We start from the raw sequence: 26,924 nt of genomic DNA on the forward strand, positions 1-26,924 counted from the left end.
TTCGCTGTCGGTGGAGGTTTGCGTCTTCTCCTTTGTGTAGAGCTTCGTAGGTAACAACTGCTCATACAGTTGATACATGCCCGCGATGGTTTACGTACGGCATGTAGCCCAACCTTGTAACCATGCAAAGCAGCTGGTTATGCTTAGGCTCTCATCTTCCCATCTGATACGGAATAACTTTGCTTGCCACTTTTTGTCTTTTGCGATCTCCAAGAACTGCATCTCTTGAGATTTCGTCAACAGATTCCCAGCTCTTGCTGCAGTCACCACCTTTCCTCCCGTTGTAACACACCCGGGATTTAGGATATCTAAGTGAAGTGTGATGTTGACTTAGCTGCTTCCTTTACAAGCGACTGGTGGCCTGAGGCCATGGCGTTTTCTTCAAATTCTCTAACCACTTCTACAGTCTGGTCTGAATTGTTGGTCCGAATTCTGACACAATTTCAGTAGCGATTTGATTTTAGTAAGCTTGTACTCGTGTTCGACTGGTCGCAGGCCTCTACCCCCTTTCTCCCTCGGTAGATATAACAAAGAAGTTAGGCTAGCTGGGAGCTTGCCACCGTACTTAACTATGCTCTTCCGAGCTGCTATGTCCACATCCCTTAACTCTGATAGAGGCCAATGCTGTGTCCACATTAAGTACCGTAGCACCCGGAGTGCATACTGATTAGTTGCCTGTACACGGTTACAATCAGATAGGGGGCTGGACCATATAATAGATATCCTGCGTAGATACTCTTTAACCGCACACGCCAGGGCCAGCCGTTCATCCTGTCGAACGTTCCTAGCACCCCAGGAATTTGTAGTGTTTTCCTTCCCCAAGAGACTTGATGGTAGTTGTCTCGTCCATCTTCATACCATATTCGTGCAGCACTTGGGCTCCCCTCTTCACGTGTACCACTGAGCAGTTTTTCTGATTCCAGTGGAGGCCGATATCCTGTATCGCTCCTCTAGTTTCCTTCAGTACTCGGTTCAGCTTGCTCTCGGAGGCAGCAAAAACCTTCAGGTCGTCGATATACAGGAGATCGGTAACTTTGACTTCTATAGGCTTGGAGAACCAGTATCCCTCCGTTGCCCGAAGGCGCCACGCTACTGGGTTCAGGCATAGTAGTGTAAACAATCTAGGACACAAAGCGTCCCTCTGGCTTTGCGCACGTCAATCCATGCCATGCTTAAATTCCGTTTGTCTCTCTGGCAATCCAGCATCACTGCTCTATCGATTAGCAAGTTATTCATCATACCGAAACACCCTAATTTAGCTCCTCTTTGCTGGCATTCCATGAGGCCATAATGTTCAAGGTGTTGGTCCATGGGTGCCAGGAGGTAAGATGCAAACCACTTATACTTGTTATTCAGACAAGTAATAGGTCTTTGATTTTCATTCAGGAAATCGCCTTCTTTCGAAATGAGGGAGGTTTTCCATTCAGAAAACCACTCGGGGTGTTCTTCGCCGCTCTTAGAAACTTCTTTGAAGCTCTCGAAAACACCCTTGTACAGGGTGCCAGCACGTTTCCACCAAAAGTTAGTGATTCTATCAGGCCCTGGCGCGCTCCAGTTGCGTTTCTTGGACAGGAATTTGACCGCTTCCGCCACTACGAGAGCCCAGTCGTCGCCTGACAGTGGTGGTACTTGCTCGTGGATCGCAATCTTTACTTCCTGCAACCAGGCCGTGTTCTTATTCCCAGTCCCTCTCTGATCTCTTCCCACAACTTTCTCCAAAACCCGCTCGCCTCTTCAATGCTTTCAAACATTCGCGAATCATCTCGAGTACCTTTTCCAGGATCTTTATATCTTGGTCGCTCATTCTCTGGGTCCCTCTTCAACATCTCACTCAAATTCGCAAACACTCTTCCAGCGACCGTGTTAAACTGTTGGTTAATTACCGTCGAGACCTCTTGTTTCCTTTTCCTGTCAAACCCACGCTTTAACTTTCGGAGCTCCGAACTTTTTTCCTCCATGTAGCTAACCAAACCTGCCACAGAGATGGTTTTGCATTCTTTTTGGAGCTGAGACCTATTTCTCCTCCCTTTTTATTTTCGTGATCTTCCTATTTTCTGTCAACCTTTCGATTTCCGCTTTCGCGATTGACATTTGTTTTCTGATCTTCCCCGCCTCCTGGTCGTAAATTCTTTCCTGCGGTTTGTGTTCCTTTATTGGCCCTTGTTTTTGGTTTTTTTTTGTTAATCCTTTCATTAACAAAAACGCACATACCACCGAGTAAAGAACGCAATAAGCTAACCACAGAAAACCAAACGGGTTCTGCGTTGGTATTACCTTATAGCGCTCCATTAATAACTTAATCGCTTGGTCGATCTCTTCCAAGTCTTTTGTTGATGGTGTTTCTTTTGTCCTGGTGTCAATGTCACGTTTGGAATAGTCTCCAGGGTGGGTGCTAATTGCTTCCATTATCCTGCTTGCTGCCTCTAAAAAGCTACACCTTTCTTGATCACCGTTGTTAAGCTGTTATTCTTGGGTCAAGGTTGTATGCAAATCCGGCTCTGAGAAAAGATCACCATTGTCAGGCTGCTGATTTTGGGTCAGGGTTAGGGTTGTATGCACATTCGGTTCGTCTTTGATCAGCAGTTTTGCTATTTGGCGTCCGTTGTTTAAGGCCCTTCTGCGTTATCTCCACCTCTCTTCGCTTTTATTCCGTTAGTGATAGTTCTAGTTACGCTGCCTAAAGATTTTTCAAGTCGAGCGGCTTGGTCCCGTAAATTCTGCTTCGTGAACCCCAGATCTTCGTGTCCCATTTGATCCCATAGTTCTTTCGTAAGTTCCATATACCCCTTTCTTCTTCCATTATCCTTAACTGGCGGATTCTCCGATTTTGCGAGTAATAGCGCTTGCTGCTTGCACTCCAACAGGTTATTATTATTATTATTATTATTATTATTATTATTACATATAATATTATTATTATATATTATGTATATTATATCTAACCCATTTTTTGAAAACCAACCTAACGAAATTTGCAGTTATTTGAGTAAAAAAGCGTCAAAAGGCAGGTTTCTTAAGTCCGAGAAGCTCCAAATCCACAGCAACGAAGGAAAAGGAGAGGAGAAAAAGAAAGACCGAGGAGAAAGAAAGAAGAAGAGAAGAAAAAAAAGCAATAGTTGCACTCTTAGGTTTATAATAGCTACTTTGGAGAAAAAAACTGTTGGACGCAAAGGTCCATTTGGTGATAACATTGTCAAAAATCCAGCTGCTGTTGCTAAAATGAAATCAAAAGTGCAGCCTGGTTGCAGGTTATTCAACCGTTGACGGAGAAAACCTGGGGACGAGGAAGGGTTGTTTTAGTAGTTAGAAAAAAATGGCGGAACTGACGCGGAACATTTTACTCGTCTCACTACGAAATATTGTCTAAAAACACCGCAAGAACAGCAAGAAGACAACTCGACGGACAACATCTGCTATATGGAGTATATTTGCAGACCTGAGCAGACCTTATTCTCCTAAACTTCCCGATAAAGATGCATTATTGATATGAACTTACATTGACCGAGGTTAGCATGTTTTAGCTTGTTTTTAAACTTGGAATTATTTTGAAGGAATAATAAAACAATTATTGAATTCGGCTTTCGTAGGATATGAAGAATTCTGCAGATCTCGGAGGGTGTTATCCACCGAGGCTGAAGGAATTGCTAATTATTATATATATATTATTATATTTAATATTATTATTACATATTATATCATTAGAGCCTGCTAGAGTTAATTTTTTAGAAACATTGTATAAAAAACTTTTTAATTTTAGAGGCTGATGGAGGCTGATAGGTATAATGGATGGTTTTGTCATGCACATGTTTTACAATGAATTTATATATATCTACCTGGAGTTATGAAAACCGGGTTAGCAAACATTTGGCAATTTCTCTCAACTTCCCCTGACCAATAGCTTGTTTACTATGTTCACTGGTTTACTTATGTCGTATTTTTTTACTTGTTTTGTGGTTAGGGATTTGTGTAGAAGTGGATGTAGACAGAATTAATATCTTAACTCCTCCTCCCTTCCTCCCTATTTTTTTTGTCCCCACCCACAATCCTCTCTTTAATACAAGTGACAGTTATTTGAAATAAGTGCGTGCCTAAAGCTGGTTTCGGTGCCGCTTAGCAGTTTCCTTTTAGATATTGGTCACCTCGAGAAAAGTTTCCCGGAGAGCGTCATGTAAATCTCTGAGATGGGACAAAGTTATTACGATTGCAGAGTCTGCATCGTCGTATTTTGGTATATACTAGAACAGTGTATAGTGTTTTTCGCGCGCTCTGATTGGCTACTCAATCAGTGAATATCTTGCACTATTCACTGATTCACCTCCAGTTCCTCCGAGCGAGCGACGCCAAACTCACGTAAGTTGCGAGCAAAATGCCTTCCGGGTTTGCTGCCGTAACAAACAAAGACATTTTACAACTAATCAAGCAAGCTGTTCCCGAAATACACGAAAAAGGTGACGAAGTTCGGTTTGGAAGTTTTAACAGGTAAAGCTTTGTCTTTTTGACTCGAATTTATCAATAAAATCGTGAAAAAGTTTTTTGTTTACAAATGCAAATTAAGCTTAAGTCTTGCGTTACTTCGGCAAGAAAAAGCGACGGCGACGGCAACGGCCGTTCGGTCATTAGGCGCCAAAATTGTAATCGTTGGTAACAGTATTTGAGTTAAAAATCATCATTTTTGTGCTCAATTATCTCACTGTTTTAGTATATACTAAAACAATTATTCACCTCAGTGTCGGTGGCTAGTGGTGGATATTTACCTCGCGGCTTCGCAGCTTGGCAAATATTTACGACTAGCACCTCCACTTCGGTGAATAATTATTATAATTGGCTAAACGGACTCAACTTTTTCAGTCTTAGCTTGTTTACTGTGCTGTTTGCTTATGTGGTTTTTTTGTTTTTGCTTTTTTTTTGTGGTTAGGGATTTGTGTAGAAGTGGCTGTAGACAGTTTTTGGTTACTTTTTATGCTCCTACCCTATGCTCCTACCCACAATTCTCTGTCTAACACAAGCGACAGTTTTTTGCTCCTACCCTATGCTCCTACCCACAATTCTCTGCCTAACACAAGCGACAGTTTTTTTGTAGTCAGTGCGCTCGTAAAGCTGGTTCAGCGCTGTTGAGCAGTTTACATTTCGCTATTGGTGACCTTGAGAAACGTTTCCCGGAGAGCATCATGTAAAACTCTGAGATGGGACAAAGTTAACACGATTCGCAGAGACTGTATCGTCCAATATCGTGTTGTATTCTTGTTTCATTTGGCTAAACAGATCAATCACCCTGATAAGGGCTGAGACAGAAAGGTACGACATTGTTCGTTTTTTAAGGGGACCACTAAGTCTTTGGCTTCGGAAACAGGCCTTTAGGAGTCAAATGAATTAGGCGAGAGCAAAATTGCAGGTTAACTTTGACCCGGACCATAGACAGGGTCTATGCTGGTCTGTGAACCGTGTGACCGTGCATCCGGGAACTTGAATAAGACGAGTGTAAGAGAAAAGTCAAGAAGTGTTTATTTGCCAGTAGGCTGAGTTTTTTTCGAGTTATTTGATGATATTTCTCTTGTGTTAAACGTGAGAAGATTATGCATTGTTGTGGATAGTCGTATCAGTGCCGCGAAAGTGTGTGATTGTGTGATTTCCGCATGGTGTTTACAGGTATGTGGTCGATGGCGTTGTTGAGCTGTTGTACCAACCTCGTTCCCAGGGTCCTCTCCTACCCACCCTAGTGAGCGACAGAGAGTAGGAGAGGACCCTGGGAACGAGGTTGCTGTTGCACCAAAATATTCTCTGTGAGCCATAACAACGTTTGGTCGGTGTTTTATTAGCTTAGCTGATTGTGCCTTGAAAAACCAATTCTCGACTCAGGAAAATTGGGTCTAGGTCTAGTTTCAGCGGGCTCTTGGCTTTGAACCATTCAGGCCGGTTTTTGCAGAGAAGAAGGTGATAATTTGTGTTCTACGTTTCAATCAGTTTGTCGTCTATTCTATTCGAAATCCTGTCGTTTATCGGACCGCGAAAAGTAGTGTTTTGCTAACGATTTAACTCACTCAGCTTAAAAATTCAGTCTCGACTGAAATGGCACCGGTTTGAAACTTCACGGAGTCAGATTACTGAATAAATGTTCTTAAGTTTGCGTCATTTTAAATTTGGACTCGTTGAAATGCTTCAAGGGACCATGAAAAGAAAAGTAGAGTTTGGTTATTTTCTGTTAACTCCCCAAGTTTATAACCAAAAAGGTTTGTTTTGTCGTTCTTCCTAAGAAGTGCTGACATGGCGGCTCGGTTGCTCGAGGTGAGGCGTCGTTTTCCTGTACCATTCTTTGTTCTATTTACTTGAAACGTAGAATTTCTGCAAACATTTGCTTTCATTTTTTTTTTGTCACAAATAAACTTTGTTTTTTGGGCAAAATGTTTCTTGTTAGGAAACGCTGAGTTCACGAAACGGCCTCTTCCACGCGAATAAATGGGAGTTGTGAACATTGAATTGAGCAAAAAATTCAGCTACAGTAAATGGAAAACTGAAAACAGCGTTTTAAACAATGCTTCAAAGTCTTTTCTTGCCTTAAAAAATGTCAACCCTAGGATTTTGTCGACTTTTAAAAGGTCGTTCTCTTCAAAAACAGGAAGAACACCGAGCTCATACATTATCCACTCACTAGGAGGTGAATATTGTTGATTATTATTCATTCAAAATATTTCTCCTTTTCTGATTGGCTAAAATCACACGCATAATTCATCAGAACTAGGTACCGTTGACCAAATTTAAAGGAATTTTGCCATATTGAACTGATGACGTCAAAAGTGCAGCAATGTTGCAGACTATTCAACCGTCAACCGAGAAGACCTGGGGACGAACTTGCAGTTATTTTGGTAGTGATACCAAACTAGCCGCACGTTTCACTTGGTTCAGCAGGAAGAAATAGGCGAACTATTGGCTAAAAACATGGCAAGAACAGCAAGAAGACAACTCGAATGGCGACATCTGCTATTTAGAGAATGTTTGCGGAGCTCAGGAACAACCCTTTATCCTCTAAACTTGCCGATTAACGTGCACTATCGATGGAGGTAAGCATGTTTTAGCTTGTTTTTAAAGTAGGAGTTATTTTTAATGAATAATAAAACAATTATTGAATTCGGCTGAGAATCATCTAAAGAATTATGCAGACCGAGGAGGGTGTTATCCTCCTCGGCGCACGGCCTCGGCGGATAACACCCTCCGAGATCTCCATAACTCTTCTGATGATACTCAGCCTCATTCAATAATTGTTCAATAGTCCGAGATAGCGAACCAATCAGATTGCTTAAATCACCAACATCACTGAGTGTGTATATACTAATGTTCTGTATGAGATGGATGATGTTTTTGCCGGTTGAAATAACGCATTTTAGTGATCAAAATGAATTATTTCTAACGAGAAAACACTACGTGTAGGTCCCTGAAATATTTCGTGAAATTGAAATCATTAAACGCACCTCAAAATGGGGAAAACTGGGAGATAAATGGTACTTGTATCTGGCGCCGTGATATTCAGCCGGATGATCTATGCATGTGGTACAAAACGCGCTTCCTTCACAAATTAAGAGATTTCCATGGATTCTGATACCCTGGCTTATCCAGGCCTGAAAGAAGTTGTTATCGATTAAGATTAAAGCACGAAACATACATACTAGTAATGCGAATCATACCGTAAAACTCCGAAAATAAGCCCCGGGGCAAATATTTTTCAAAGGCCCTTTTGGAGGGGCCGATATTCGGAGGGGCTTATCTACGGAGGGAAGTTTGCTTTTCAAAATCAAATCGATTACGCTAGCCTTATAGTTGGAAGGAAATTTACCTGTTTTTGCTTTGTTTTACTTTGTCTTTGTGGGCAATTTCCAAGTTCAAGACCCCGGGGACAGGGCGGGGTGGGGGGAGGGGGCTTATATTTGGAGGGGCTATTTAAAGGAAGATTTTTTGCGTTACGATTTTGGGGGGTTTATATTTGGAGGGGGTTATATTCCGAATTGTACGGTATATTTAGCAATTAGAAATACTGAATACTCAGTTAGGGCTGGAGGGGGAATCTGGGCAACTGATTACCTCATTTTCTTAGAATCCCCAAATTATTCCCGTTTGGATGGCTTAGTAAGTAGCAAACGTTTCATTCGAAAAATCTCATACACAACACATGGAAAATTATTGTTGCCGGGATGCGGATTTCTTGAGTTTAAATATTTTATGGCATGATAATCGTTGCTTGAGGTTGCTTTGTCACCCAGGGAGCTCTTTTCGGGGATATTGTTATCCTCCTACCTTTTTGTAATTCAAAGGCCCTGCCCTGAGGTCGGAACTTATTAAGAATTAGTTAAGCGCTCAATCCGAGGATTTTTGTATTGCTGGGATTGGTACAATGGTTCAGGGGCCGTAATGGGGATCCTGTTGTGAAGGAGCGATCTCACGTCTTTTATCACCTATTTTTTCTGACTTGCTAGTAGATTTTTGCCGTTTTTTGAATCTCATCATCATATCATTATTGCTTTTTAAGGTACTTGCTCTAGTTTTTTAAAATTTTCTTGTGAATATTATTTTTGAATAAAGTTTACTAGAAGAGTTTTTTGGGAAAGACAAAAAAAATTTTTTTGTTAACCCGGCGCCGGATTCTCGATAATTACTGACAACTGCTCTTGCGTTTTGGTAATTACTCTTGTAGAAGTTCTATTAAATTGAACCAAAGAGAGAACCTTACAGTCAAACCAGGTCAAGCGTTCCCGTCGCTAACAAACTAATGAATTCGTTAATGGAAAAATGATTTCGTTTGTTGATTCAATAATCCATTCAAAAAAAGGAATAATCCAACAGTCAAATTGGTCCTCGATTCGATAATTAATCGTGATTTGGCTTATGAACAAAATCTACCTGTATTTGCTTCCCTTTTCCTGCCGTATGCGATTGGGTTTTTCATTGCCTTTAATCAAATAACAGCTAGAATAGACAGACCGCAAACGAAAAGAAACTGACAAAGGCCGGGGATCGAAATCCACCAATCACCGCACATACACTGACCTCAGTTTGACCATCCTGTTTTCTAAGAGGTCAGGTCTGTTGCACTGATTACTGGTAGCAAAATGCGTACATGTAGCAGTTTGTTTGGGTTTGAACTTCAGAACTCGCTCGCACTCGACCCTAGAAAAAAAGAAGAAAAACAAATTCTGAGGTCGACTTGGGGAAAGTGTAGTTTTCCAAAAAACGGTAATCGAATCAACATTCGATTATAGAATCGAGGCTAAATATGAATATTGGATTGTTCATTTTATGAATGGATTATTGAATCAACGAACGAAATCATTCTTCCGTTAATGAATTCATTAGTTTGTTAGCGACGGGAACGCTTGACCTGGTTTGACTGTAATTGCAACAACATCAACAACAAAATCTAGTTCCGTGGTCGGCTGGGCGTGTTGTGGAGACATACCTCTGGACCTACTGGAAAGATGCCATTGTTCACACCATGAGCTGCAAATGTCGTGTAAGCGATGTGATTTGCCATTTGCCGACTTTTCTCAGTTTCCTGAAGGACATGGTCCATTTTTGTTTCATCTTTATAGCAAAAAAATTTTTAAAAATAAGTACTAATTTAACATTCAAGCAGCCCGTAAAAATACTGGGCAAGTTTCCCAAAAGCTTGGTTTCAACATAGTTAGTAAATACCTATGGTTTCAAGAACTTGGGCCACAGCCATTGCAGCCCGGCTGTAATCAGAAACCTACGGCGAATACAGATTGCACTACAAGAAGAACTACTTTATGCTGGATGCCGGGTGAGATTAAAGAACTTCTACAGGCGAATCTTTGTTTACACTTTTTGCCTCATTAACATATGCTTATCACTGTCTGATGACGCTAATAAAATAAAAAAATATGAATATTGAAAGGGCATAACAGTTTCAGTTATCTCTGAAAATTTGAGCCTAACACACCGAATGGTTTCGGAGAAATTCTCCTCTAAAAACTCGAAATTTTAACTTTTTTGCCACACAGCAATTTCGCAGTTTTTGATGGCTGATATTTCCTTCAATATTGCTCGCATAGAGCTGAAAATTGCACCAATTGCCCAACTTTATCAGCTCTTTCGACTTTTGCATTTAATTCATATATACGGCCACGGCTTCTATGAGTTAAGTCGTATGCTAATGAGGAAAAATGTTAACAATGACGTCAGCAAAGATTCGCCTATTCATCAAACTTACTTTGCTTTGTCCCTTTCTTTTCGAAACAAATTTTAGCAAAGAAAAATATTACTTAGTTTCTTGTAATGAAGCTTTGGGTAAGAATACCCTTTCAGATAGGAGACATTCCGTCGGCGCTCTAATCAAACTATTTGTGCGTCAACTTGTGTTAGTGTAGCAATTAAAGGTTAAATTTGACCAGAATTTTGGGCAGCGAGTTGTATGGCCAGGATTGACTTCAAACTTGCGGATATGAAACTAGAGAGCCCTGGGGCTTCTTTGCTGAAGTTAGGGAAAAATCTGTAGTTACATTTTTGAAAAATGCGGTTTTTAAAGAAATGCCGAAATCTGACACGTTTTTATACCTAAATAACAGATAACAGATTCTTAAAGTTGTCAAAAACTTTTTTCCGCCCTTTTTGGTCTTAAAATAAGGGGGCGGGGCTCCCGGGCTCCTCCCCTGGATCTGTCACTGAAATCGTTCCACGCTAAAAAACAGTTTCGGGCCACCTTAAACTAGGATATCTGAACGGAGACTATAGCGCGGCTGGACTAGTAAATTATGTTCTCCTATCAAACTATATTTTTAGAGTGCGAGCATCTGTCTTTTGATAAATCGACTGTCAAAACTGAATTCGCTGTACCAAGCGCAAGGCTAGTAGACATGCTTTCAAAACTGTATCGTAGCAACATGCAGCGCATGCTCATCAAAAACGATCTTACTCGATTCATGCAGAGTCTTTCTCGAGTGCGCCACAAGAATTTTCGTAAACTTTGTACTGTGTCTTTTTTTCTTCTGCCAGCAAAACGATCTTCTTCTCACCTCTAAAGAGGCCACCAAAGTTCGGTGAATTTCATGACCATTCTTAAACAAATTGCGGCATTTTTCTAAGAGCATTAAATTTCATCCGTGCCTTCTTTATTCCAGTTCAGTTGATTTGTTCGGTAAACTTTCATGTCCTTGTAAACATAACCAACGAAACTCTAATTTATTAGAATGCACTTTTTCGCAAGCGAATACTGAACTACCATTGCTCTATAGTGTTGACTTGTTCGGGTGCCGTGGCGCATCTGTTTAACAAATACTTACAAGATTCCATTTTGCCCGATGTGTCTGTTCAGTAAAAGTACTTTCCTAGATGACGTCAAAATGCGGTAAATGACTCATGAGATTTAGGCAACTTGGTCACTGAATTTTCTTTCCACATTTTGACGTCATCTTCGATCTGTAACTGAACATAAACATGTCAAAATGAAAACTGGCGAAAACTAGACATAATTTTGTAGCGCTTAGCTGTTTTATTATTGTTCAAATTTAGGCAATTTTCAGTTCAACCCACCAATGCTGATTTTCATTTCGGTCCCTCACTCCTACTAGGAGACGGCTTCCGTACATTTTGTAGTATTCGATACATTGTATATCAGAAAACCATTGTAGGGCTCTGTTAAATCCAATAGGGAGCTTTAGCATCGACGACGGCAAAGGCAGCGACAACGTCAGTTTTAAAATGAATTCCCATTTTTTCAATCTTTGTCGCGTTTATTCCAATTTGCTGAAAACGGGAAGTGTGGGCGAATTTCCCTGGAGTTGATTTCTTGTTTCAAGTTTAGAGAGAGAGAAAGAGATTCGTCGTCGCTTGTTTACGTCCTCCATAAAACTTGCAATCAGGCATTTTTACGTCGTAGTCGTGCAAGGACGGTAAAGAAATGTACAAAAAAGTATGATGCACGTTCAAAGTTGTTGTTTTGCGTAATAAACCTATTGCTTTTTTGACGTCCTGGTTGCCGTCGCCGTCGTCGTTGCTGAAGCTCCCTAATTGATAGGTATACAGCAGGTTTTTTCGGAAGAAAGTATGTGAAGTCCAAAGTGTCTAAAATCCTACTCCTAACCTATGTGTAGACATTACGTACTGTATTTTGTAAAAAAATCATCTTAACTTGTACCTGTCAGAGGAAAGGAGTATCCATATCTTGAAAAGTACTCATTTTCGAGAGTTTCTACCACACCATTTAAAGACTTCTTGTTGAAACAATTCTAGAAAAAAAAACAAACCAGTAGTTCACGTCTGACATGTAAGATGCTAGAACAAAGGATAGAGACGCCGGGGCATAACGGTCAGCCCCTTAGAGGCTTTATTTCAAATCTATAGATACGAGATTTGCTGTTGTTCTAGATTTCGACAAAATAAGTAAGTTTAGCCTAACTTAGGGATTGGTGGTTCTTGTTTAATTTCACTTTGTTCCCTATTTGACAAGAGGGGAAGTTGGTTTTGTGGGTGTTTTTACTGTTCTAAAACATAAACCAAGTGACACAGTTTTCTTCATGTACAAAGTTACTCACTTTCTTCTCCGGTTGTCTTTCACAGCATTGCCTTGCACACAGAAGACACAACCATTTTGTCAAAAGAAAGAACTGTGATAACAGGTTAAGAGGTACCGGTATTGGATGGTAAATGCTGTAGGTCTGGATCGTTATGGCTTTCTTGAACGACCATTCTTTCAAGGAGTTATCCTCAACAAAACGAAACCATAAAAATTTACTCTCAATTAGCTTATCTTAGACAATGCATACTCAAATTGTTAAGACATAACCGGTGTTTCTCCTCAGGTTTCCGCTTTAAGTTAACTTCAAGAAATGCAAAACAAACCAACACAGATTTTTTTATTTCGCCAACAATCGCGCGACTTTCTACGTTCAGGGATGTTTATCTACCTGTCAATCGATTCGCGCCAACGTAACTTCCTGCGTGATTTAGTTTCCGGTGCTATTTAAGGTTCCTTGCTTACATGGAAAATTAAAATAACGCTAAACAACAGGTTAAAGTTTTTCTTGTTTACTTTGATGCAGGAGCTATCGACGATATCTTAGAAACTGACAATGCTTTCATATGCCTTTCTCGCGCCTGGACCAATTAAGAACTTTAAGAACATTTAGAACATATAACTTCTTAAAGATTAGTTTCAACAATAAAAATACCATTTGTTATCACGCTGTCATTTTGCATATTGCCCTATACCAAAGAAAAAAACTTTATACTTCTAGACTAATGCATTACAAAATGCCCTAAACATTTAAAAATTGCAGGCCTACAATAGCTATAGCTATGCCATCGATGTTACCTCAACTCGCTGGTAAGTGTTAGACAGTATAGCTATCATCATATTAACGAGCAGAATGACTCCCAAGACAAGAAATGTCCCAAAAAGAAAGTGCACAATAATCACTGATGTACTGTCCACTGAGTCCAAAGGATCCAACTCCGCTATTCCTAACAAAGACCAGGTAAGGAGCTTTGTCATGCTCCACCAACTGGGTCAATGAAAACAAGAAAAATCACAGCAAGTTAATTAGTATAAAGATTAGTAAAGGGTTTAGTTTATCGTTTGTCTTACGATTGTCACTGAGATACTGATCGCAACGTTTCTACCCCGTACTGCAGGTCTTCATTTGACGATTTAGTGAGTGGGACTACAGTATTTGTTAGCCAACCTGGTTGTTGATGATTGATGTTTCACGGACCTCGCTTATGATTGATGGGTTTTGATCCAAATCATTGTTGGCATTATTAGAGGAGAGTGAGGGTAGGGGTGACGGGTGAGGGTGCTATCTTGAACACCAGTCAGTTGTACACATAGAGGATATTACACGGTGGCGCGAAGATATAAATTTTATTTTCGAGTGGCAAAACAATATTTTACGAACGAGTGCAGCGAGTGAGTAAAATATTGTTTTTGCCACGAGAAAATAAAATTCATATCTTCAAGCCGCCGTGTAATGTTCTTTTTAGTATATAGACAAAAATACATCGATAAAATAATAGAGGGAAATGACCGAAATTATGTCATCGATAAACTCACGTGTGAGATTATGGAAAATAAACCACTCGGGTCCCGGATGTAGTTTTTATGAATTTTACGAGTGGTATATTTTCCAGTAAAACACTCGTGTCTATATAATAAAGTTAAATATGTTATTTTATCGCCAAATAATCTAACATGTCATATTACAGATAATCTTTTGCTGCGAAGCCACCAGGCTTTGCAGCAGACTAATTCAGGTCGCGTACGTGCCTGCCTGGGTTGCCTGTGCCCGAAGCTAGCCTCATCTGAGATTTTTGATGTATGTATGTATATCACCGCATTTGCCTCGATTTCAAGTATGGCCCTCGAAATCGAGGCTCTCTCGTTTGTAGTCCTGGAAAACTTTAAGCCCGGAAGAAATCCTGTTTCTTGAGGGGCTCTTTCTTGTAGAAAGCCACGTTTTTGCAAGTGAAGCTAAAAAATTCCCGTGAATTTCTCAGAATATTTCAAGCAATTCCTGGAACTCTACTGTAAATAAAGTCGGTGTTTTGGCTAAATTTGTATTTAACCAGGCTTTGTTGTATTTATTAAATTGATAAATTGCTTTAGCTATTAAGAGCTTTTCTAGAAAGTGTGACAATGTTTATTCTCCCTTGGTAGTAAAACGTTTTATACACGACGGAAGTACAGATTGAAAATGATTTGATACGCTCGCGAAGCATTATGAACCAGTTTAATATTGAACTCGTTTGGAAATTCATTCTTTCACTCACTCCATCGCTAGCGTGCTCTTAACTTTATCGTGGACTGGTTTCAGACAAATAATATGCTGATTTATTCTCACGGACTTTTATACAATTTAGCTTGACATAAACACTTATCGATCACCTTCGTGTAGTGTAGCGTTACATGCACAGTTATTTGACACGGTTAATGTCAAATATTAACAATCGAAATAAACTCGAACTGATTCAGTTACTTGAAATGTCATGCTTTACTCGCAGCACTTCACTTTCCATTGGAAACTACTTGTTTTATGGGAAAAAAAATGTTCACTCACAATTGCTATTGGATCATGCAATACTATCAAATAAGAAAGATAAAAAAGATACCTCTCTTGGAAATTCCATTAATTAGAAACATTTTGGCAAAATTTATCGGTTCTGTTTAAAGCTGTCTCTATCCTTAATCCGGCCATCTACGACGTGATCGCTCTTTCTAACATTTTAGGAGGCTAAGCTAACGGAGCATAACACTTTTATCAATAGTTTTTTTATAAAGCGCGAGGCACCAAAAGCGTGGATCCTCGTCGTCGAAGCATGCGAGCCTCACGGCAAGTGAGGGGCGTCTTTCCCCAGTTCTTTGTTTGGCGATTGCTCACATTTATGACCAACGCAAAATGGTGTTCGCTTTAATACAGTCTAGACTACAAGGTTATCCACAATTATTAGGAGCCTACTTAGCTATATTCATGTTTTTTTACTTTTTTATTACACTGTACTGAAAAAATATCAGCTCTCACGTTGCCTCGAAATTCAAATTTCATTTTAATACGATTATTTATCTAATATCCGTAGTCTAGCTCTGTCGGTTCACACTATACCGGATGATGGCTCTTCGTGACGCCACGAAAAGTCATCTCGCGTAGTATGAAGAGCACCGGCCTGGGGCGGCACAAATCGTTCACACCAAGAGAGGATAAAGGGGACAAAGAAGTCATCCCCCATACACACCCTATTCCATAGGTAATTCGTCTCGAGTTATTTTTAACACCACAAATCTCAAGGGGGATTAGACAACAGCCAATCACATAGCGCGAATGTGTTGCGCGTGGATGACCCACGCTCAGAGCCACGCGCCCTTCACGAATTGACGCAGAACAAAATGGCCGAAGACGCGGAGAGCGATCTTGCTATTCGTCTCGTTGACGAAAACGACTAAAGAGAGATTTCTGCTAAAGCTGTGTCAGCGAAACGGAAATTAAAAAAGAATCGCCCTTCCTCTCTTGTATAGAGCTTACAGTACAGCAGGGAAATCCTTAACACACTGAATATTCTCTCAGGATCATTTATAATTTACAGTTTGAAGAGAGTAATTTCTGGTTTGATATTTATTCTTTCAGTTATCAGTCTTTTATTATTAAACAAAAATAACACTCAGCGTCCTACTTGCTTTATTGTACAAACGACCGGTTTCAATAGACCGGCTATATTTCTCATTTTATTAAAGCACTGAGGTTACGACAACTTCGAGTTAAACTGATTTCATGGGTTGTCAAAGAGTCCAGCGATTCCCTTTTCCCAGGTGAGCGCCGACTCATTTCGCTTCAATATTCAGGAATACTCTCGATCTCTTTACGCTTTCATTGCCTTTCGCCCGACATGTTTTGCACGGCGTTTAGTCATGCGAAACCTCCACGAAACATCCACACAGCGCGCGAGGTAACTTTATCCCGATTCTAAAAATAACTCGAGACGAATTACGTATGGAATAGGGTGTGTATGGGGGATGCCTTCTCTGTCCCCTTTATCCTCTCTTGTTCACACACATCGAACATCATGCCAGAGCAGTTGGCCGAGAATATTTGCTTCCGTCTCAGTGGGTTCCAGTCCTTGGTCCTACGTATTTACTTCCGCGACGGACAGCTGGAATAGGTGTTCACATAGACTTTTTGCAGGGGTGTTGGTGTTCACAGAGACTTTCTCAAAGTCCTTCACTTCTCATTTCCGGTTCAGGTAGTTGGCCCCAGCGCGAATGACTTTTATCACCTGCAACGCGCCAAATTTACAGAAGGAAGTTTCCTCCTGTAGCTTTTATCCAATCACGAACGGTTTTACTGATGCGCCGTCAATCAAACCCTATCACGCCTCATGAAACGTGACTTGGACTGTTTTGATCCAAATTCGATTTTGTTTTATCGCCTGCATTCAAATACAAAGCTTTCGTGGGCGTTTTATCTTCCTCCATTTGAGTACTTTACCAAGGTCGAATTTTCCTGGCAGCCACGGAGCGAAAAAACATTACCGACTTGTTTTGTTCAGAGCGCGCGTACTTCAAAGCCTTTTTCATTTTTCTTTCATGGCGTATGTAAACCGTACAACGAGCCTGAAAAATCTGGAGACTGAACTCACAAATATCACAAGACGGCACTTTTGTTCATTACCGTTCTTGTATTGAACATTCTTTTATTTACTTTATTTATTTACTTTCTCTTATCGGAATTTTTTTCCGTTATTTGTTTGTTTTGACATACTTTGACAGCTGCCGACGACACACACACGCGACCACACACGGGACAGGAACGCAAATAGTTCGCGCCAAAATGACGTCACTTGATGCGATTTTTTTACAGGGAAAACATGTCTCGCTCTCGCTCTCTCGCTCGCGTTTGCCGCAGAAAACATAAAAAATCTACCGCTCAGGCTTCGCGTTCGTGAAAAGAATTTGAGCTCGACTTGTAGGCAAGTCTGGTGTTCACACTGCACCAAAGTATGGCACAAAAGCTATCCGATAAGTGAGGCTCCACGTTTGCGACAAGTCTGCTACACCGCCGTTCTCACGGGGGAACAAAGAACGGCTGCGGAATATACTACTTTCGAGATTGGTGCAGTGCAGCTTGTTCCATCACAGAAACCCAGTCACCACAACCGTTCTTGTGTGTGAACAGGAGCCTTATCCGTTCTGATTTTCATGGGGGCGCAAAGATATCCACTATAGTGTGAACATAGCCTCAGTGGTCGTGAATTACCTTGATCCCAAGGTACTTTTTCCAGGTACATTTAAATGAACGCCGGTAAGATTCAATAAGAAACATTTGGCATGTGAAATAAGTGTATGGACTAGCTATAGGGTATCTAAAAGATAGTAATACTGCGGCACATTCTGTTGATACTGGCATTAGTTAGGTAGTGGGACTTAAAAGAATCAAAGATGACATTGAATGTCCTATTTACATGTTGGAATAATTACTATCAGTCTGTAGAAAGAACTCGTGGGAACGTTGTTTAGAAAATGATTAAGTGGTTATCAACTCTGGTTTTCCCACAGTAAATTGTAGGAAATAATAGAAATTCAGATTGTTTATCCATATATTTAATAGAAAAGATAGTACGGTGTACTATCTTTTCTCTGGAAACACGATACTTTGCTTGATGTTTATTGCACTTTATTAAGTAACAGTTATTTAGCTCTATATTTATAGAAAACAACAACACAAAAAACCATCGGGTCGACGCGACTACACCTAACCACTACACCACAGAGACCGATTACTCATGTTGAGGAAAAGTCTTTAATTTAATCCCTTTTCCATGAAACTTCCGCCGGCAAGATGATCGCCAGCCGCTTTAATCGAGCTATTAACAGTAAGAAAAACAATGTAAACGCATATTCCATGGCAATGAATGAATGAAAGAACATAATTATGCTTTTCAAAACGCCGATACACGTCCTCGTCTGCAACGTAGGACACAAAACATATGTTTTGTTATCTCGATTTCCGCTGTTATTTTGAAGCGAATGGTCAAAATCACATCCATTTTCGGCTCATACAGGTTTTTAAGAATAGCATGGCACAACATTCTCTCACTTTCACATCACCTTCTAGCAAGCTGGAATTTGTATATCCCCCGTGTTGCGGAGTCGAAGAGCAACTGGACGAGTCAAAGGCTCTTGAATTGAAATCCAATCCCCAAGTCAACCTTCGTACTCATCTGAAAGACTCCTGCGTGTCTCAAATTTGGTAAGGCCTCTAACCGTGCTGTAGAAAATTTGCTACAAAGAAAACTCTGAGTCTGGGCAGCGAACGATGCGAACTTCCCCGTGTTTTTATTTGAGTTGTTCGTGGCGCAATGCACTCTGGTTAAATGCAATGCATTGTGGTAAAAAGTGATGAATTCGAGAATTCGTCGCCCCTTATATATTTCTCTTAAATCCTGATTATGTTGCTGCTCGCTCCCTACGGTCGCTCCGCAGCAAAAATACCATCGAGAAGAAATAATAACTTACCAAGCTAATCCACTAGACGTTTTGCAAGCACTATAATGATGGAAACAGGAAAGCAATTAGAACGTTTAAACCGTACAAAACCAGGGTCATCACCAGCTTTGAAAAGTTTAATTGTAGTTCGTCAGTTTAATAATAATCAGATCATAAACAATGCGAAATTTTATTTACATAGCGCTATTTCCAGTTGCTCAATAGAACTGAACAAAATTCATAAAAGGAAAAGAAATGAATTAAATAGTTACATCGATGCATACATATATGTACTTAGCAAATATCTAAAGTTCATAAAAACTACAGTAGATGCGTTAAAAAAAAAAAAAAAAAAAAAAAACTAAAACGATTGAATCTAGAGAATGTGTAATTAAGATCTTCTATATATTACATTTTTAAAACTGAAATAAACTAGTCCTCGTAAGATTGTGTAAAAAGCTAAGTCTTAATGTTGGTTTTAAATTATGATAATGAGTCAGTGGTGCGCATATAGTCTAGAAGTGAGTTCCAAAGGGCAGGGGCTACGAAAGACAACGACGTGCCTATGGCCATATAGCTACAACCAGGTGTAAAAGTACTTGAGACACTGTAACGTATTTTGGCTTAAATGGCCTGTCCATGATCTTGCCCTAGTGACCCCCCCCCCCCTTACCTCCACCCCTTACCCAAGTTGCTAGCAATACAAGACCATGCTCAAAACTTGGACGAACAACTTTGAATGGGAGGGAGGAGGGAGGTGAGTATTATATCTCACAGACCTGTGACTGGCAGTGATTTGAAGCATGAAAGGTTGTTTTTTCGTGAGAGTGTCTTGACCAACATTTTTCCAACTGGTAGTAGCAAACGTATTATCCGCCCATCCTCCGTGATGAGGATTGGGGTGGTTCCTGGCCGATAGCAAATCTTTAATGTAGGCAGGTCCCTTATCCCTTATTAGCTAAACTGCGCAAATGAAAAAAAAAACCCTGCTGCTATTGTTGTTCGGCTGCATTTGGCTTAAAGGCGAAATAGATTTGTGTATCGTCTGTATAAAAGTACAAGTCAAGCGTATGGCGTTTGATGATGTCTCAAAGGAACGAGGTGTACAACAGTTTCAGCATCGACCGGGACCAAAAGAATACAAAAAGTAAATCTTTAACAGCAGATTTGACTACATCGGACGATAACAAACTGCTTTTTAAGTGTAATTAGATTATGAGGATCTAAATACACTTAACTACCTTTGTAGACAGCTCACGTTGAGTTCTATATCCTGTCCTTTGCTATAACATGTCTTACAGTCAATATTAGTATAAACACAAATTAACGTTACTGTTAGTCTGTAAGAAAAAAAGGAGCATTAGAGACAGCTGTTACTGTGTTAGGTATATTCAGTCCCATTCCTGCATTTTTAAGGAGCTAGAAAATGTCGTGCATCACCTAGTTATATACTACGCTAATGGCGTATTCTACTCACGATTCTGTGCCATTATTGTTGGAAATGAATGATCTTTCTGCCATGTAAACCTTGGTAATGGAGATAGAAAACGCCAAAATAGTTGCAATGAACTGCCATAATATCGTTATCACGTCACCGATGATTTGAAACAAAGCGATCTGAATGGCGCCAATCCCCTCGATTGTTTCCATCACGTGACCAAAGGCTCGAAGTGTAAGGAACATGGTATTAAGGCCATAAAGATAACCAGAAAAAACGAGAGCTCGATTGTCGGTGACAGATTCTGACAAGTTCCACGTGACTACTCTGAGTACAAAAGTCACTAAGTAGTTCAGAAGGGCGATGAAATCCAAAATGTTCCATCGATCTCTATAGAATATATAATGGAACGATTTACCAAGAGACATAGTAGAGGCTGAAAGCCTTCATTATTTTAAAAATATGCTTCATCATTATCTATTTAATACATTTTAAACTAAGAACCGTGCTTTAATTAAGGCCTTGATTTTTTAATACTAGTATTGTATTTGATGTTTTTATTTAGCATTTTCTATTTCTGTTTGGGAGTTCTAATATAGGGCTAACCTCTCAACTTCCTTTTCAAGATCTCTTTTATTATGTTTTTTTCCTGTAAATAAGCTTGTTTACATCTTGAATAAAGTTAGTATGTATCTATATGTATGTATGTATGTATGTATGTATGTATGTATGTATGTATGTATGTATGTATGTATGTATGTATGTATGTATGTATGTATGTATGTAAATTATCTTTGTAATGAAAATTTTCCATTTCTATTTCATCCGGTGAGATTAGAGCCTTCCTTTTTCATCCACCGCTCTTCTCTTCCCTTCCTCTTTTATTTAACGGAGCGAATTTTTCTCAGAAAGCCATTATTAAATCGTTAAAACGACTTTTAAATACAAAACAAAAACAATATGCGAAGTATTATGAGTTGATTGTCAAAGCAAATAGTGTTGTAGGATGCTTGTTGGTATTTGGTAGTGAACGAGTTAAAGTTTTCTGGAAGCTAAAATTTACTTAGCTTCGACCTTGAATACAACACTTTCCAAAATTCGGAAAGAAGGTCCGTTAAAGATTCTTTAAACTGGAACTATTCACTTCAACATATGTAGTTAAAAACAATGAAAAATGTAACGAAACAACACCACCACTAACAGCAACAACAACTAATAAACAACCAACAGTAAAATGTGGAACTTTGTAGTTCTTGAGAACTTTTAGGAATATTTTTAGCATTTTTCTGTATATTTTAGTGGGAATAACTCCGTCACTTTTTAACTTTTAAATTTTAACTTTTTATAAATGTTAGATTTTAGGGAATTATAAATTTACCCTAATGATACCATTTATAAACTAAATTTATAATTTTTTCTTTTTTTTCCCATTATTTTAGTGTCCTTAATTAGCTTTCATAAGGTAAAGACATCGACACTTAAATAAAGTTGTTATGTTATGTTAAAGTTGATATGTTATACCTCAAGTATTTTTTGCATCTATGTAGAAAAATGGCTGCTTTCCCTTTTTCTTCTTCTGCTTCTTCACCGCAGAATTGGTACGCTGATCCTCTTAAAGTCCTAGTTGATTTCTTTTCCTCCGCCTTTGGTCCCCTTGATTTCTTAGTTGCAGATTCACTTTTGAGTTGTTCCTGGACACCTAGGAACTGTCGGCTTTCCATCAAGATCCTTCCCAGGAAGAACACCAAAATAGCCCACTCTAGACCGCTGAACGGGATGCTTGATGTCTCAAGACAAAGAGCGAAGTGTAAACCAAGCAGTGCCAGGTAGCTGAGCGTATCTCGAATGAACACGAAGTAGGGAGTTGTAAAGTATTCTTGGTAACGTTCTGCAAACACAGTAAGAACAAGAATAATACATAGAGTGGTTTTCGTTTGAGTGTCGTAAAACCAAAACCAAAGTAATTACTCTGGCCAATCACATAGGACACAGACAATACATTGAACCAATCAAAACTCGAAGTAATTACGTCTGGCTGACGCAAAGCGCGGGAAAATCGTGCGAGCGCGTCACAATTGGCTTTGGTTTTACTTCTGATTGGATGAAAAGGTGGCGCGAATCTTTTAAGCCAATCGCATCGTGTAGAAAGTGCAAAACCAATTACTTTTCGACACTCAAATGAAAACCGCTCTAAAATAAGAATTATACATAGATATAATAGCAATAACTGTGTTATAAATCACTTAAAGGCCATCGGCAAGGACACAAAAAATATGGACGCTGTTTCCAAATAAATTCCCTCATTTTTCAGCATGTTTCGTGCTCGATAAGTACAATGCATGTTACTTAAGCATCTACCCGTAGCTCGTAAACCTCCTTTAGGAACCACTAGTAAGAAAAAGTATTGCAATTTTTGGTTGCTGAGACAAGTCTTAAGAGGTTCAGCTAGTCTGGCTGTTTAGAAAGCCTCACTCTCTCTTCTTCAATTCTCGATTTCTGGCGTACAGATTTATTTAGGTTGAGTTTGTTATCAAACTTCACGATTGATCTTTACTTAACGGCAATTTCGTCCAAAAGAGCATAGCCTCTAGCAATGCAACCTCTTCCTTTGCAAACCGCGAGCGTAAAAGGTCACGTGAATGATCATTAGCCCGCTCTCTCGATTCCTCAATGGAGAGCCTGCTTGTTGAATGCTAGTACGGTAAGTAAAGAAGTAATATGTTTGATAACAGGGTTTCCACATTGTGGCTCTTCATCTCTTACTATTAAAAAAAACTAAAAAATAAAAATATGTATCAATTATTTACAATAAAATATACTAAAAAAAAAAATAGAATAAATAACGATTAAAAGAGAAATATTTACAATGATCGCAGTAAGCTCAAAATAAAATTAAGATAAGTTGACCTGATCTGTGCCCGGTTCCTTAAGAATTTAAAACTGCGCGAAGTAAATAGATTAAAACTGTCACACTTTTTCAGATTATCTGTAAGATTATTAAAAAGGGTGGCCGCAGTGTCCTGGAATGTTCTTTTTTCCAGAGGAACATTGTAATCTTACAGATGTCCAAAGAGCGCAAACTTCTACGTATAGAGACTGTCTCTAAGTTTTAATATGAAGGCCACAGCTTAGCGTGAAGTGCTCTAAAAGTCAACTTAAGCAAATTAAAATCCTTCCCTCTTCAGCTGGGAGCCAGTTCAATTTAAAATTTCTCCAAAATCATTTAGTAATACGTATCTGCCATAAACAGAAACGATGCCTTTAGACGTCAAAGTTGTCTTCCTTTTTTCCTAAATCATACAAAACAGCTGTGACATCTGAGACGTCGTTATACTTAAGGGTCTAACCTGACTTGTAACTCTCTGTAAGTATCTGTAGTAAATGTATTTTCTCGCGTTAAGGAATGCACGTTGCTTCAGTGCTTTGCATACGGATGTGTTGGTATTTGTCGCGTGAGTTATTTTGACAGTGTGCGTGATTATTTGTTATCAGGTATATAAGGTGTTCTTTGCAGATTCAAGATCACTTGACGGCATCTCTCGCTACCGTTCTGTAAATTTTCTTGTATTTGTTATCTTTTTTGTTATTATATTCAATCTTTCAGAAAGGTTATTACCAGATTGTACATTATTGACATTATTGTTAGCTTACGTCTTCGTTAGCTGTAGTTTGTAGTATGTTTATTCTTGTATTTTGCCCGTGTTCTAGCTATCAATAAACGAGATGCCTATTCCTGATTCTTGTCTGCGTTTCATGGTTTCTAGAGTGAAAATGATTTGTTCTCGTTTCACTGCAGAGTGATTAGAGAACAACTTCCATTTCAATCAGATAAATCGATAGAATTACGAAAAAGCCTGCGAACGCAGGTGAATTTCCAGTTGGAGAAAAACGGCGACCATCTGAAAGTAAGTCGGCCGATTAACAAAAACATAACTGTCAAAAAAAGTACATTGTGCTAAGAAAAAACTTACCAATCCAATCTTTTCCGTGAAGTTCTAATAAATAAAAGAATAAACAGATAAGCAATAATAGACCTGCATTATTGATGCCTATTAATAATTAAATTTAGGGATGAAAATCTCGGGGACTTAAAAAAGCTGCAGAGTTGCATCAGTTTCCGGTAAACGCTGTAGTACACTACAATGTAATAATTCTTTCATAAACATTGTGATTTTGGTTTTAAGAAAGTTTCGGCCATTTTTATAGGCTAACGTATACTAGAATAACTGAAAATCAAATACAAAAAAACGTAACGAATGCCCATAATCGCTGACTCTACGACACCCATTTGCGAATTTTTATTGCCAACAAGGCAACCGTGCTAAGAAGCGAGGTTGCCTCGGCGGCAGATTTATAATCCCGCACGATGTAGGCAAAAACTCTCAAATTCTGCGTAACCCTCTAAAATTTGCATTTTTGACCATATTTGGGTGTAAGTAAGACCCCATATTTGGGTAGTGACGTCATGGTCTTGTATTTACAACTCGTGGTCCGAAATTGGGTGATTCAGTGTGCAGCTGTTCATTGTCTGTTCAAGAGGACCTAACAGGTGAGCAGGCTCTAATACGATTTCTAGTTTGAAGGGCAATTAGTGCCCTGGTTTGCTTTATAAATTGTGTTTAAAGCAGCAGCTGGTTAAGGAATAGGGTTTTACGCTCAATTTTTTGTCAGAACCAGCTTATTGTTTGCAGCTCGATTTACAATGAGGCAGCGTGTTAGCTTCTCGACTCAGAACCAGGGTTTTTCCTGTTCTCTTTTCCTTTGTGAATTGAATTTTAAGCGGTAGTTGATCAAGGCATAGGGTTATGTTCTCAAAACTTAATATATCAGAACCAGCGTGTTCTTCGCAGGTCGATTTACATTGAGCCAGTCCTCAACGTGTTTGCGGACCTTTTTTTAGAATTTATTCATGTCTTTAGATTTTGTCAAACAGCATGTTTTTTGATTTACATTGAGACAGCCCAAAACTACCGTGAGGGACGCAACGAATTTGCGGACCTTTTGTTTTGAAGACTATCATTATGCCTTTCAAGAGAATCTTTGTCCTGCGACACTCGCTCATTAGATCTTTGTATTTTATTTAAGTTTATATTTTTGTACCTCTGATACATTCCGCCCCATTCTTGCGCTTTTCACATTTACTTTACACAAACTTATGTTTATATTACCACGCGAAATATTTTTCTTATCTCTGATGACGCTGTTGCTCGGAATTTAATTATTATTTTTAATTTCAGCAGTCAAGGCCCCATTTGAAGTACACTTTTCTTTTCAACGTTTATAGTTTTGATACAATGGAATTTTCCATGAAACATAAGTGCTAACTTGCTCATATTTACCTACAAAGCTTCAAGTTATGTTGTTATTGTTTAATAAACGTGAAAGCCTAGAGTGTGCCAAAGTTGTTGTTTTGAAGTTGGGTGCCATCCTTTTCTATAGCGGAATCCATTTTAAACCTCCAAAATTACAAAAAAAAATATTGCGAAGATCTGAATAGGCACATTCCACAAAAGATAAACAAATTCGCCTCGTTGGCACTTGCGGGAAGGTACCCCTAGTTTATATTTTATTCAACGAAAGGGATAAATCAATTAAATGTGATCAGCGAGGTTCAAATTAAGAAAGGACATGTCTAGGTAACTTCAAAACGACTAAACACTCCTTAGATATGGAGATCGTTTTTAGGATTTACCGAACAGATGACATGGTGTCCACCTAGATAGTTTCAAACGACAGCTGGACATTACAAAGAAGCAAACACACCAAAAGTAACTTCTACACTTCACCTGTCTACAAAAAAACCTTACTCAATATTTCCCCATTCTCCGCCAAGAAGTACTCGATGTTTGATTATACCAAATAATAACATACCGTGCAAAATATTTTTCCCTACAATTTCCGGATTTGCGTATTCTCCAAAGCGCTTGACCTTGCGTCCGTCACTGTTGATTGTCTCTAATTCCCGGATGTCAATATGCGGACCGATGCCCACTGGCACTATCTTAAATCCCTTTTCTTTGACTTTCTTAATTTCTTCGTCAACGTGTTCTTTTTTATGCCTTAAACAAACTTTATGGTCTGTAAGGAACACCAGAACCTAGATAGATGTTGGAAACAATAAATTAGTATTTCCAGGCTCAGTTTAGCTGTAGACGTTGGATGCCGCTGACTAAGTCCAGATCCTCTCTTCTATATTGGGGAGGAACGTTGCGTGACGTTACAAAAATAGCTGCAAGGGAGGCTAAGATTTTAACGAATTGAAAGTGGTTTTATTATATGACTAGCCCCGCAAGCAGGCAAGATGAGCCCATCTTGCCCGCTTCTAAGGGTTACCTGTTTCAGTAAAAAGTTCATAAAAACACAAAAGGAATTTGGGCATATGCAGCCATCTTTTAAGCGTTAAAGCGCATAATTTTGGGATATGCCTTGTAGAAAGCTGCTTAAAATGCCTAAGTGGCAAAGGAGGAGAAATTAGTCAATTGAAGAATTTACTGGTGACCTCTTGATCTCCTT

At 39.2% G+C, this 26,924-nt stretch overlaps 1 protein-coding gene across 1 annotated transcript in view; it reads right to left on the minus strand.

The window, feature by feature from the left end:
- LOC140952953 (uncharacterized) overlaps window positions 1-26,924 on the minus strand; it is a 42,636-nt gene that overhangs the window by 13,103 nt on the left and 2,609 nt on the right. The window contains exons 5-13 of the mRNA XM_073402421.1: window positions 26,283-26,508; window positions 24,383-24,406; window positions 21,933-22,299; window positions 20,451-20,801; window positions 19,004-19,033; window positions 13,316-13,505; window positions 12,537-12,707; window positions 12,140-12,230; window positions 9,443-9,567 (exon numbers count right to left, since the gene is read on the minus strand). Coding sequence (XP_073258522.1) covers window positions 9,443-9,567; window positions 12,140-12,230; window positions 12,537-12,707; window positions 13,316-13,505; window positions 19,004-19,033; window positions 20,451-20,801; window positions 21,933-22,299; window positions 24,383-24,406; window positions 26,283-26,508 — 1,575 coding nt within the window. The remainder of the gene's footprint in view (window positions 1-9,442; window positions 9,568-12,139; window positions 12,231-12,536; window positions 12,708-13,315; window positions 13,506-19,003; window positions 19,034-20,450; window positions 20,802-21,932; window positions 22,300-24,382; window positions 24,407-26,282; window positions 26,509-26,924) is intronic.

The sequence above is a fragment of the Porites lutea genome, chromosome 1 (assembly GCF_958299795.1).
Source record: "Porites lutea chromosome 1, jaPorLute2.1, whole genome shotgun sequence".
NCBI lineage: Eukaryota > Metazoa > Cnidaria > Anthozoa > Scleractinia > Poritidae > Porites > Porites lutea.